General features: G+C 41.2%; 1 protein-coding gene across 1 annotated transcript in view; it reads left to right on the top strand.

The window, feature by feature from the left end:
• Positions 1-13,297, top strand: part of CACFD1 (calcium channel flower domain containing 1) — a 523,250-nt gene that overhangs the window by 272,944 nt on the left and 237,009 nt on the right. Inside the window, exon 3 of the mRNA XM_044058223.1 lies at positions 5,281-5,406. Coding sequence (XP_043914158.1) covers positions 5,281-5,406 — 126 coding nt within the window. The remainder of the gene's footprint in view (positions 1-5,280; positions 5,407-13,297) is intronic.

Genomic DNA, 13,297 nt, shown 5'->3' with positions numbered 1-13,297 from the left:
GATGTGTACAAACTGATAGCACTGTACCCAAAGGACTCTGTCTTGTTGCCTACATAGAAATAGCAGCATTGGGCAAAAATGGTGCACTATGATCCTAAAAGTAAATGTGAGTACCTTTTTTGAGAATTATCAGTATATATGGGTTAACTCCACTTCAGCTGTTCACTCCCTGGAGTATGGCCACCTAATAGTTTTCCAGTGCAACTCTTCTCTCTGGTTACCCTCCCCCTCCACTGAAAGAGCAGACTTTACTGTAGCACCCAAACTACTAACACCGAACCTCGATAATCCACAAAAAACAATATAACAGTTTTTTTGTTATTAGGTTAATGTAGGTGCCTTTATTTTTAAATTGTTCCTGTACCAGTTACTGTTGTGTCTCTAATCACTGTAAAGGTGCTTACTGTCACTTGCGTTAGCTGAAATCCTGTCTCATCCCATCCCAGCCCTACTCGCTTCCCCCACACTTTGTCAGTCCCATATAGGTTGAGTCACTCAAAAAGATTTAGAAGACAATTATAGGTTTAGAAACAAGTATTACTGAACCCGGACCACGAATGTAACCTGATATAGCTAGTTTTCAGCCTTCTAACCTTATTGAGTCATATTATTCCTGAAGGAGAGATATAGATTAAATGGAAGCTGATATGCAGAGCCTTCAGCTTAATTTATTTTTTGTCTTTCCTTTTTTTCTCTCTCGTATATTTCGGGTCTCATTTCTAAAGCAGTTTAACAAACTGCATGAGTATCATCACTAACAAATATTTCACTTACCTCTGTCAAACCAATCCTTTACTGATTGTTTTTATTTGAAAATTCTCTTCAGGTTCTGCCTCTCTCCATTCGCCGTCGCTATGCTTGGGCTGACTCTGCTCCCTTACCCCTATTCCCACTCACTACTGCATAACCTAAACTTGTATTCCTTCCATCTTATCCACCCCCTCTAGCCACTCCTTTTTCCTCCCAAACTTTCCAGTCACCTCAAATTTTCTCAACACACATGACCTACCCACTGTCAACACTCAACATGTTACATCTACTCCTCACATCAATTCCATCTAGCTCTACCTCCTACCATCACCCGCATGTACACATAAACACTGCACCTACTTACCAACTCAAAAATCCATCTGTCATGCACTTAAACAGGCCTCTTAACTCTGTTCTTTTCAAACACATTGGTACCCTCTTATTCAAAATAAAATTATTCCAACAGCCCTCTGTATCACCTAAATTTAAACCCAAATATCACTTAATTAACCCCTACCACCCAGTACTTAAAACTAAATTTTTCTAAACTTACTACTCTCAGGTGATGTACATTCCAACCCAGGTCCCATTATTATCTCCTTTCTTCCTACCCACCCCTCACCACTCTCCATCCCCACCACATTATTCTCTTTTCAGACTAACTCCACCACATCAACCAAAAACTTAACTGTACTATCTCTCAGCATTCAAAGTATTCAAAATAAAGTCACTGAACTACATTTCTGGATATCACACTGCACCCCGATATACTCACCCTCTCTGAAACCTAGCTAAAACCCCATATCTCTGATAGTGAAATCTTACCATCTGACTATAACATTCTGTCAAGATAGATTTTACAAAAAAGGAAGAGGGGTAGCTATCTTGTACTCTGATATGCTCTCCCTCTACCCTTTGTCAATCTCACCCTATAATCTCCACCCTGCAGAAGTTCACTTAGCAAATTTCAAAATAAACAATCATAAAAAGATTGCTATAGATGTTATATATAGAAATCACATCCCCACACTTGAACTTTTTCTTTCCTGCATTTCACAAACTGTCTCCTACGAAACCATTATATATTGGGAGATGTTAATATTGATTGGATATCTCTAAACTCTGACTCCCCAAATGCCAGCATTAATCTTTGTGGATTCTCCCAATTAATCACTACTAATACCAGCACCACACTTGACTCGATCCTCACCTCAAACCCTGCCCTCTATCACAACCCCACCACACTGCCTGATACCCTTAGTGATCACCTCCCAACCTTTATTCAAAGACACCCCCCCCAATTGAACATATCCCACCAATGCAATGATTGTCACAAACATTCTAACATCAACCCTGATATATTTAACAGTATTATCTCCTCTATCAACTGGTCCTTCCTCCATGACCTCCCCCTGAATGATGCCATCCTAAAATTTAAGAACATTTTCCTAAACACCCTAAACTGCCAAGCTCCCATCAGAAAAATTAGAATAAAATCCAATTGCTCTCTTTGGATAACTTAAGACACACACTCCCTGATGTCCAAAAGAGATAATGCCTGGAAAAACTGGATAAAAAATAAACCCACCTCCAACCAACAATTTACAGAGAACTTTGTGATTTAACCAAAAAACAAGTCAACCTTGAAAAAAAAATTTCTACCTAAAACCTCAAATAACCCTCACTCCAACCCTAAAAAAATTCTGGAGCACAAGTAACAAGTTACTACATCCAAGTAACCCCAGTTCACCTTCACCCACCCCGAATAGCTGTGCCTTAGACACTGTTACTTTTCTTAACTCCTTTATCGACTCCATTCAGAAGTTAACTAAATCAGATACAATTATCCACACCCCTTCATCCACCAGTCTGTCGACCCAAGCAATCCCTTTCTCTCTTAAGCCTGTCCATACAGCTTATGTCAGATCTCTTCTCAGAAGACTCAAAACAGGCTCCCCCTCTGCAGACAACTTACCTTCTCTATTTCTTAAAATAGCCACAAAATAAATTGGGTCTATATTATATTCTTGAAAGCCGACAATATCGAAGCTGATATTGTCAACATGAGGATAGCGAAAGTGCACTAACATCTAATGTGTAAATGGAAATCTCCTGCTTAAACCCATTAGGGTACTTTTTTCTTTTTCTTTTTTTTTTTTGTTGTTTTTATTAGTTCGATGTTTGAAGACATCGACCATATGGTGTTCGATGTTTTCAGCTGTCGATCTTATAATATAGACCCATAAAATTGCATAACACATCTCTATTCTTAAAAACAGATCTATCCAAGAAAGCATAGTCCCTAATATCTGGAAGAAACTTTGTGATACCCTTACATAAAGGAAGTAAATCCACTGACCCTTCTAACTTCAGGCCCATAGCTATACCCTCTCCCCTATCGAAGACTCTTGAAAAGTGCATTCACAAACAGCTCCTAGACCATCTTTTACAAGAAAATCTCCTAAACCCAACAAAACATGGCAATCGCCCTAACCATAGTACTTCCACTGCACTAACATCTTTCGCACAGACTATCTCCAGATTTTGTGACAGTAATCAACTAGTCTCCTGCCTATTCCTCAACCGCTCCAAAGCCTTTGATACTGTTTCTCACAACCTATTTCTGTCTAAACTATCCAACCTCTAGCTCTCCAACTCGCCTCTTTTTAGGTTTGCAAGCTACATATCAAACAGATTTCATTCAGTAAATTGGCTGTCTAAATCCTTCCCTTCCTTCCATTCCAAATCGGGGTTCCCCAAGAGAGAATTCTGACAACTCCTGTTGTCTCAACTACAACTGACCCACTCCATTCTAAACCAACCCAACTTCTGTCCTGCTCTCTGTACTCTCTTCTCTCTCTATACCCCTAGTCTTACTCTTCGTAGTTCTGACCAGCATCTAGAAACCTATAAGCCCAAAAATCCATTGCAAACTTCTCTACAGTCACTCAGTTTACAATGCATGGAATAAACTGCCTTTACATGTAAGAAAGATCTCTAACTCAAACTGTTTTAAAAACACTTTAAAAGTTTGCCTGTTAAACTCGTGTACTTGGCTTTGCCACGACTCCACTTAATATTTTTCTTTCCTTCCATTACAACTAGCGCCCTCCCCCCATTTTATTCCTCCTCTTCTTTTCTCCCTTCTCTGCTGTGTCAGTTTCCTTTTAAATCCACTGCCTGTTCCAGAGTTATTTAGGTTTTCATACTCACTTCTCTGAAGTCACGTTATATTTTATTCTCTAAACCCACATTATACTATATATCTATATGCAAGCCTTAAAACAATATTACTATGATTATGCTAGGGAACTAACTGTATGTAATTACTATATTAATTAATTACTTTTGTCCACAGTATATTCTGTAAACATGTCACATGTAAATACCTTAGCAATTGTATTTCTATACATGTTATTGTATGTGACAATTCTACCACTATATTTCTGTCATTTTATGTTATGTATTTATCTTATGGAGATTCGCTCTTTGAGTCTCTGCTGAAAATGGGCTTTTGCCCAGTCAGACTAACCTGGTCAACAAATGTCAAATAAATAAATAAAATAAACAGTAACAGTACATGCTTTTGTCTATGACTAGAGAGTGCTTAGTGGGCAAGGCAGAAGTACTGCAGTTAGAGTCCAGCAAAATCATGCACATTTAACTGTTTGATGTTACAGTAACCCGCATAATAAGATAATAACTGAAGAGAAAGTGAAATAAGGCTAAAACATTAAAAACAAGGACTGAAACTAAGGAACACTGGTATTACAGTAGAGACTTGGAAAACGATCCGATTCACTTAAGCTGGTGCTCCTAAGAAAGAATATTGGATTGTTTAGGATAATGTGATTGGAAACAAAAATAAAAAATCAGAAGGTTAGTAATGGCAAACATTGTGGAATTTCAGTTTTGTTAATTTGAAGCAGATTTATTATGCTAGATGTGAGCAGTTTGTGAACTACATGGAAGAAAAAAAAAAAAAAACTTGATAATTGTATTCTTTCCAAAAACTAAAAAGGCAGTTTGAGGATGCATACGGGTTCCATTCAGAATTTCGAAGCTCAAAACTTCGAATTTCATATGATTGAAGATCATATGTTCGAAGTTTCAAAACGGAGATTGGCATACAACGCGGAGTGGGAGATTTTCCTTGTCCTCACTGTAGTGCAATCTCGGAGTTGGTATATTTAAGTTGCGGGGGGTATGGGGGGTTGCATACACATGTTTTAGTGTGTTGGGTGGTGTTTTGGGGGGGTTCACAATTTCGAGATTCTGAACCTCGAGATTTTGGGATTTCGAAATTTCATGAAAGTAGATTATAAGCATTGTAAACCCCAGCAACCCATTTCTTGTTTTTGTTACTGAAAGCCTAAGCAGTACATAAATTAAGCTATTACTGAGAAAGTACATACATTATGGTATATAATGTTGTACTGATATCTGTTTTCCTGCATCACAGTCTTGCATAGTCCAGGTCTTTTTTCTGAAGAAAAAAAATATTGAATGCTTTGTTTTTTTGCTTTTCAGGTTAAACGCATTTATTCTGATTCTTTGTGAAGCTCCATTCTGCTGCCAGTTTATAGAATTTGCAAATACAGTGGCCAACAAGGTCGATAAGTTCAGACATTGGCAGAAGGCTTTCTTTTATTGTGGGTGAGTTTTGCTTTGGTAACTGGTGCACACCTCTGTGTTTGAGAACACAGGGCTTATTGCTCAGTCCTTTGGAATATGACTTAATGGTTGTCTGAAAAGGTACATCTTGACTTTATAGCGATCCTTAGTTTGACAGAATATCCTCCAGTACTCTTAACTGTGTTGAAACCCTGTTTTTTAAGCACAGTTTTCCACTTGTACAGATTAGACTGTATGTCAACCCAGAAGACTAGTAACCACAGCCTTGAACTTTTGTGATCAGATGAAGACACTGACCATTGCAAAATCATAATTCCAAAGCACTGAGTTATTGTGGAATGTTGACTTAGTAACAATACCAGTTAGAAAATCAGGCATTTATCGATGTTACAGTACTGCATATAGGCATATTTGTGTACAGTGGACACATCCTACCTATTGCTTATGAGCTTTTTTCTTGCAGCCATTAATAAAAACAAGTCCTTTGTAATTTTCCCATAATAAATCTGTTGATTGACTTTCCAGTCAGAACCGAAAAAAGTCCTTGGTAGCCCCATGATATTCTTTGTGTTTCACTGTTGCAGTCATCACATTTGGGTTATCTGCTTGCAGTAGCCCTCAGTCGGCCTGATTATCAAAGTCTTGGGTCCTGCGTCAGTTGCTGTCTCACCTTCCATGACGTCAGGTAGTCAGGGGTATAAAGCATGCAGCCGACGCCATTACATCAGTCTTTCTTGCCGTATGGTGCCCGAAGCAGAATAAGTTTGCAAGTGCCGGTCGGCCGACTCCTGAAATTTTCATTTTCGAGTTTCAGAACCGAAGTCTTCAACTAAAGCTAAGTACCCCATTGGGGAAACTTTTTCTTGCTCTAAACCGATGTCATTAAAAGTCAATAATTCTATTTCTTGTGGAAAGCAAATACCTCATAAAGATTTCCATTTGTCCTGTATTCCTTGCCTAGGCCCTGACAACGACGTACCTCGCTGTCGGTTTTGTGCCTCATTTAAGCAGTGAACTATTCGTCATCTGTATATTTACACTTCTAAATATTTTGATGCTCAGTTTAATTATCCAGATATGTCTTCGGTAAGCCATCCGACTACCGACATTCCAAAAAAATGCAAAGATAAAGACAGAGACAGGTCGCCTAGGTCCAAAGCTGCCGACAACTCTTCTCCTAAGCCAGTCGCCAGTACTCAGTGAGGCGCTTTCGCAGCCCCTGATACCCACTACTTCAGATTCGCAGGCCTCTACTGAGACCCATTCAGAGTCCGGTATGCCACGAGATGCTTCAGCTGTGGAACCTGCAGATGTCTCTACCTTGGATGGATCCGGAGTCGCTCTGCAGGCTTCTGTGAGTGTATTCAGGCATACTGACTTGCATATTAAACCGACGCCATCTTCTTCTTCAAGGCCTAAATCTCGAACCATGACTAGAAAACCAACGCCCAGGCCGCATGGTCAGGCCTCTATGCCTAAAAAAACAAATGATAAGAATGGCTGAAGACCTTATTACTTTAATCAGGGGAAGCCAGCCTTCCCCCTCTGAGACCTAAGACTGAATTTGCGTATGATACTTCTGACCATGATTCTGAAATTTCTGTTTCCTCTGATGACCAGGATTTACCATTTTCTACCTACGAGGATTCTGATGCAGAGGACTCTATTCCTTCTGCTCCCCCCTCCCCCCAGAGGATTTCTCTTTTTGCTGAAACCTTGCATACTCTTAGGGAGCATTTTCGTTGGGAAAGCCAGGATTACTCTGATTCTAAAAAGAGGCTTAGGGATTTCTTACTCCTGCCCCAACACAGGCCTTTAGCTATTCCTCCTGTACTAGACATTGTACTAGACATTGTTGATGATGCCTTTTCGGAATCTAGCCTGGCCCCTGACTCTTTACCTTCTGCTCCCAGAAAACCTGATAGATATTACAGGGTTTTTGACTCTCACAAGTTCCTTTTTAAAAATCCCACTGTGGATCCTGAGACCATTTCACAGAGACCCAAGGGCATTAAGGCTGCTACTGCCAAAAATCCTACCCCCTCTAATAGAAACTCCAGGGCACTGGATAGATGGGGTAAGAAGGTATACAATTCTGCAACCTTGGCCATCAGGGCCTTAAACTGCCAGTTTCATATGTTAAAGTATCAGCAGCATATTATTGGATTGCTTAAACAGAAAATTATGTTGATTCCTGATTGTGCTGCAAATAAGGATTTACAGGATTTGATGCATTCTGCTGAACAGATTAGAAAACATACTTTGCAGTGTGGTTTTGATTCACTTGAGGCATCTTGTAGGGCTGCTGTCACTGGGTCTGTACTTAGAAGGCATGCTTAGCTTAAGGAGCAATTCTTGCCAGATCATGTTAAAGCTAAATTACTGGATGCTCCCTTAAATCAGGACCGCCTGTTTGGCACCAGAGCAGAAGTTGTTCTTAAAAAGATGGAGGAAAAAGCTAAATCTATGCAAACTTTTAAAGATTTCCGGCAAGTAGAGCCTCCAAGATTTAGTAGGCATTGGCCCTCTAAGAATTGGTCCTTTCCTGCCTCTTCCAAGCCTTCACAGTTCAAACCCAGACCCAGCAGAACACCCAGGCTTCAGTCCCAAGGTACGTACAGGACTAAGCAGTGGGGGGCTCCCACTTCCAAATCAGGGAGTAGTAAGACTCCCCCGTATGGTAAATTGTCTCAATGACTTAACTTTAAAACTTCCAAGCACTTCTCAACTGACTGCTCCTTTAGGGGGAAAGATTGCTCTGCAAGCAAAAAACTGGGAACTCATTACCCAGGACAAATGGGTTTTAAATATAGTTTCCCAAGGATACAGATTTCAATTCCATATGCTACCAATCCCAAACAGTTGGCCATATCTACCCCCAAATCAGTGGGCAGAGGCTGATAAGCAAGTAGTCTCTCTCTTAAACATAAAGGCTATTCAGACTGTACCAGAAGAGGAAAAGGGACAAGGTTTTTACTCAAGACTTTTTCTGGTACCTAGAAAAGAAAACACATGGGGTCCCATCCTGGACCTATCTACACCTTTTTGGTGATTCCAAAATTCAAGATGCTAACTCTTCACCAGTTGCTTCCTATGCTAGGCAAAGATGCCTGGTTAGCAACACTCGATTTAAAGGAAGTCTACCTGCATATTCCAATCAGGGAATCTTGCAGAAGATACCTATGCTTCAAAGCAGGCTACTTGCACTATCAGTTCTCTGCACTGCCCTTTGGCTTATCTACTGATGCCAGGGTATTCACAAAGTGCCTAGCTCCAGTCATTGCATTTTGCAGGCAAGGAAATATTCAAATATATCCATACCTGGACAATTGTCTAATTCAGGCAGAAAGCCAGGACATACTTTTGAATCATCTGGCATTTGTACAAAAGGTGCTAACTTGTCTGATGTACACCATAAATGAAAAGAAATCACATCTGGTACTCTGTCAACAAATTATATTCCTGGGAGCAAGCTTGAATACAACTTCCCAGATGGTGTTCCTCATGCCAGAGAAACAAATTCATTTGACAACTTACTTCAAACTAATGGCCCCAGAAACCCTGCTATCTGCAAGGCAAATACTGCAAGCCTTGGGGTTCATGGCCCCCTGCATTCTTCTAATTCCATATGCAAGACTGCATATGAGGAAACTACAATGGTATCTAAAAAGCCTATGGTGTCAACATTCTCAGGACCTAGAAATAGTGATTCCTATCATACCTTGCCTGTGGTTAGAGTTCCTTTGGTGGGCAGAGGCCTGCCACCAAAACAAGGGACTACCATTCACTCTACCCCTTGCCACCCAAACCCTAACAACAGACGCATCAGACTATGCATGGGGGGCTCACCTGGCAGGGGAGTGCATTCAGGGCAAATGGAACCCAAGTCAAATGCACCTACATATCAATCAAAAAGAAATGTTAGCTGTACAGAATGCTCTGACAGCCTTCAAGGGCCACATTCTTCCAGGACAATTAATGGTAAAGACAGACAACACCACTGTTATGTGGTACGTAAACAAGCAGGGGGGCACCCATTCTTACCCCCTCTGCAGAATAGCCATGGCTCTGTGGAACACAGCCTTGAGCTACCAAGTGCATCTACAGGCTCAATTCCTGCCAGGAAAACTAAATACACTGGCAGACAAACTAAGCAGAAATCACATGGACTCACACGAGTGGAAACTGGAACCAAAGACTTTCAACATGTTGACAAACAAATGGGGGAGCCCAGATATAGACCTGTTTGCCTCCCCCAGAACTACCAGTTGGACAAATTCTGCACAAGGACTCCCCACAAACAAGCTTGGAAAGTGGATGCTCTGTCCTTCAGCTGGAAAAACATATCAGTTTATGCCTTTCCTCCTCGGCCTCATACCCAAGGTACTACTAAAGATCAAACCGGACAAACCAAGGACGATACTGATTGCACCAGACTGGCCACGCCAACAGTGATACCCCCTCTTGCGCAGTGTGTCACTGTTGGCTCCATGGCACCTGCCTCAGACCCCTATCCTGTTGTCTCAGCAGGAGAACCAGATTCTGCACCCTCAGCTTCAAACCCTGAACCTGGCAGCCTGGCTAATTACCTAAGCTCTCTGCTGCCATCCCTCAGTAAACAAGTGTTGGATGTCATTTTGGAGGCAAGGAGGCCTAGTACTAGAAAATCTTATGCTGAAAAATGGAAAGGATTCTGTGCCTTGAACCAAATTCAAGGGATGGGCACAGCAATGCCCAATTTACTTCAGATTCTTCACTACTTAATTGAGATGCTTCACAAGGGCCTTTCTTTTTCCTCCAGCCATTTCAGCTCATTATAACACAGAACCACCCCTCTTCTGTCACCCACTGCTCAAGCAGTTCCTCAGAGGGGCCAAAAACTTAATACCACCCAGGAGAGCCCCAACTCCAACCTGGGACCTCAACTTTGTATTGGAAAAACTCACTCTTCCTTCTTTTCAGCCAGCTGCAAGTGCAGATTTAAAATTCCTTTCATGGAAAAAAGCCTTCCTTTTAGCAATCACTTCAGCAAGAAGGGTATCTGAATTACAGGCCCTTATGGCAGTGGAGCCTTTCATCATCTTTCATGCAGACAGTGTTTCCCACAGGACCAATCCCTCTTTCATGCCCAAGGTGTTATCCATTGTGGCTCTTAAATCAATCCATTCATTTGCCTACCTTCTTTTCTAATTCACAGAACAAAGGGAACAGATACTGCACTCCTTACATGTGCACAGACAACTTAGATTTTACTTGGACAGGACTAAACCTCAAAGGAAATCTGAACAACTGCTGGTGGCATTTGCTGCAGGGGCAGAGGGGAAGGCTATGTCAAAGCAAACCATTTCTGAATGGATAGGCCATTATATTCTTTTCTGCTATAAGCACCATGGAAAACCTATCCCACAGGGGATTAGACCCCATTCAACCAGGGCTGCATCTACCTCTACAGCCTTTCTCAGAGGTGTACCTACCAGGGACATCCTAGAAGCTGCTACCTGGAGTTCTGTACATACTTTCACCAAGCATTACCATTTACCAATTTTCTCTAAATCCAGAGCTGGCTTTGCCACTGCAGTCTTGCAGGGCCTTATAGCTGGTCCTAATGCTATCTAAGTGCCTCCTCCCATCCTTAGCTTTGGGAATCTACCCAAATGTGATGACTGCACCAGTGAAACACGAAGAACATAGTACAGTTGTATGCACTTACCATAAATGTAGATGTTCGAGTGTATTCACTGTTGCAGTCCTGATTACCCTCCCTCCAGCCCCCTGACTTCTTTTGGATATACCTTACTCTCCTGTACTATGCTTAAAATCTTTTTGGTGTATTTGCTTTTTTGTTGGAGGTGTAACCTTGTAAGTATATGTTTAATTGCTTCCCATTAGGGAGGCACCTGACATCTGGGGCAAGAAAAACTGATGTAATGGTATCGGCTGCATGCTTTATACCCTTGACTACCTGACGTCACAGAAGATGAGACAGCAACTGACGCAGGACCCAAGACTTTGGTAATCAGGCCGACTGGGACTACTGCAAGCAGATAACCCAAGTTTGATGACTGCAACAGTGAATATACTCGAACATCTACATTTATGGTAAGTGTAGACAACTGTAGTTTTTAGCTACCACCATCATCATTAGACAGTCCTCCTAACTGTATTCTGTTGCACCATCAGAAGTTATCCTCTTCCTTTTTCAAGTGATCTGCTTACCCTTTTTCCTTTAGACATACTGCTGCATTTTGACATTTTTACATTGTTACAAAGGAGAATTAAATGGGTATTTTCATTAACAGCATTTTTGTTTTCATAAATGCTTCCATTATCCATGTTTTAAGGTATTCTGTTTGCTTTCTGATACATTGTACTTATTTTCATCTGCCTCAGACCCATCATCACCTGAGCTATAATTGGAAAAAAGTGCCATATTAATTAAAGATGCAGTAAAGAACATTTATTTTTTTGGGGGGGATCTCCACATTGTGACTCTGCTCTCTGTCTTTCTGTCTCTCCAAACAGCATATTTACACTTTATTCCTTTTCGTACTACCTGATCCTAATTTTCGTATGAAAGCCATTTGAAGGAGTCATGATTTCTTTTCTTTTTTTTTATTCATCTTTGTTGACAAACTAATGCAACAAATAACTGTGTAAAGCATGAATTTTGAAATTTTCAGATTTTTGTTGTGCTCACAACCGTATAATTACAAAGATTCAGAAGTACTTTATATTAATTGAAAATATCAGGAGATGCATCTTCAGCATGATTGTAGCATTATACTAGAAATGTTCTTTATTAGTGTATGCACAATCTGTTGAAGTTTCCTTCTATAGCTAGAATTTGTTCTTTTCTGCTGTATTTGTCTTTACATGGCGCATATGCAGTTGTCGTATTATTATTGTGAAGTAAGCAAGGTTATTCAGTGTAATAATATTCAGATATGCATAAACACAATTCCCTTAGTAGACATATTTAACAACATTTTGTTAATTTGTACCCCCTACCAGTTGCTGTTAATATAAGCATAAACCCAGAAACTGATCCTTCTTTCAAGCCTAGTCTGAAATCTCCTTGAAACATACAGGTAAAATGAATAAACTGTCTTCACATTGATCAGACATGCTGAAGATGTTCATCGTGCATACAGCTGCAGTCATAACAGATGGGTTCTCCTGCCGTCAGGCGGGTCCTCGGTCGGCCATATTCCAAAGTCTAGGTCCGGCGTCGGTTGTCGTAGCTTCTTCCGTGACGTCAGTGTGACAGGGGTATAAAAGAACCAGCCGACGCCATTTTCTTCAGTCTTTTTTGCCGCGCGGTGCCCGAAGCAGAAGCAGTTCACAAGTGCCAGTCGGCCAGCTCCTGAGATTACAAAAAATTTGGAACCGAAGTCTTCTTGCTAAGTAACCCGTTGTGGAAACTTTTTCTTGCCTCAGACCGATGTCAGACAAAGTTAATAATTGTATTTCTTGTGGGAAGCAAATACCGCATAAGGATTTCCATTCCCTCTGTATACCTTGTTTAGGCCCAGACCACGACGTTTCGGTCTGTCGCTTTTGTGCTACATTCAACAAACGCACTATTAAGCATCGGGCGGAGTTCGCCCAGCATTATTTTGGGAAAGCATTTAACTATACTATGTCGTCGGATACTCCGACTCCGGTTTTGTCTAAAAAACGCAAAGACAAGGACCGACACTGGAGGTCCGCGGCCTCTACCGACACCACGCCAAAGCCGACTACACGTGGTCCGGTTCTCAGCGAGGCGCCTATGCAGCCCCTGATTACCGACGACACATCTTCGGCGGTGTCTCCTGTACCCAAGGTCGCAGGCTCCTCGGCCCACACCCTGACTACAGATACCGAAGCCACACTTGGCATTGAAACACAGACTGTGGACAGGTCCCCCACC

This window comes from Protopterus annectens, chromosome 16.part0 (genome assembly GCF_019279795.1).
Source record: "Protopterus annectens isolate FY-2018-M chromosome 16.part0, PAN1.0, whole genome shotgun sequence".
NCBI lineage: Eukaryota > Metazoa > Chordata > Ceratodontiformes > Protopteridae > Protopterus > Protopterus annectens.
This window is presented reverse-complemented; position numbering and strand designations above follow the sequence as displayed.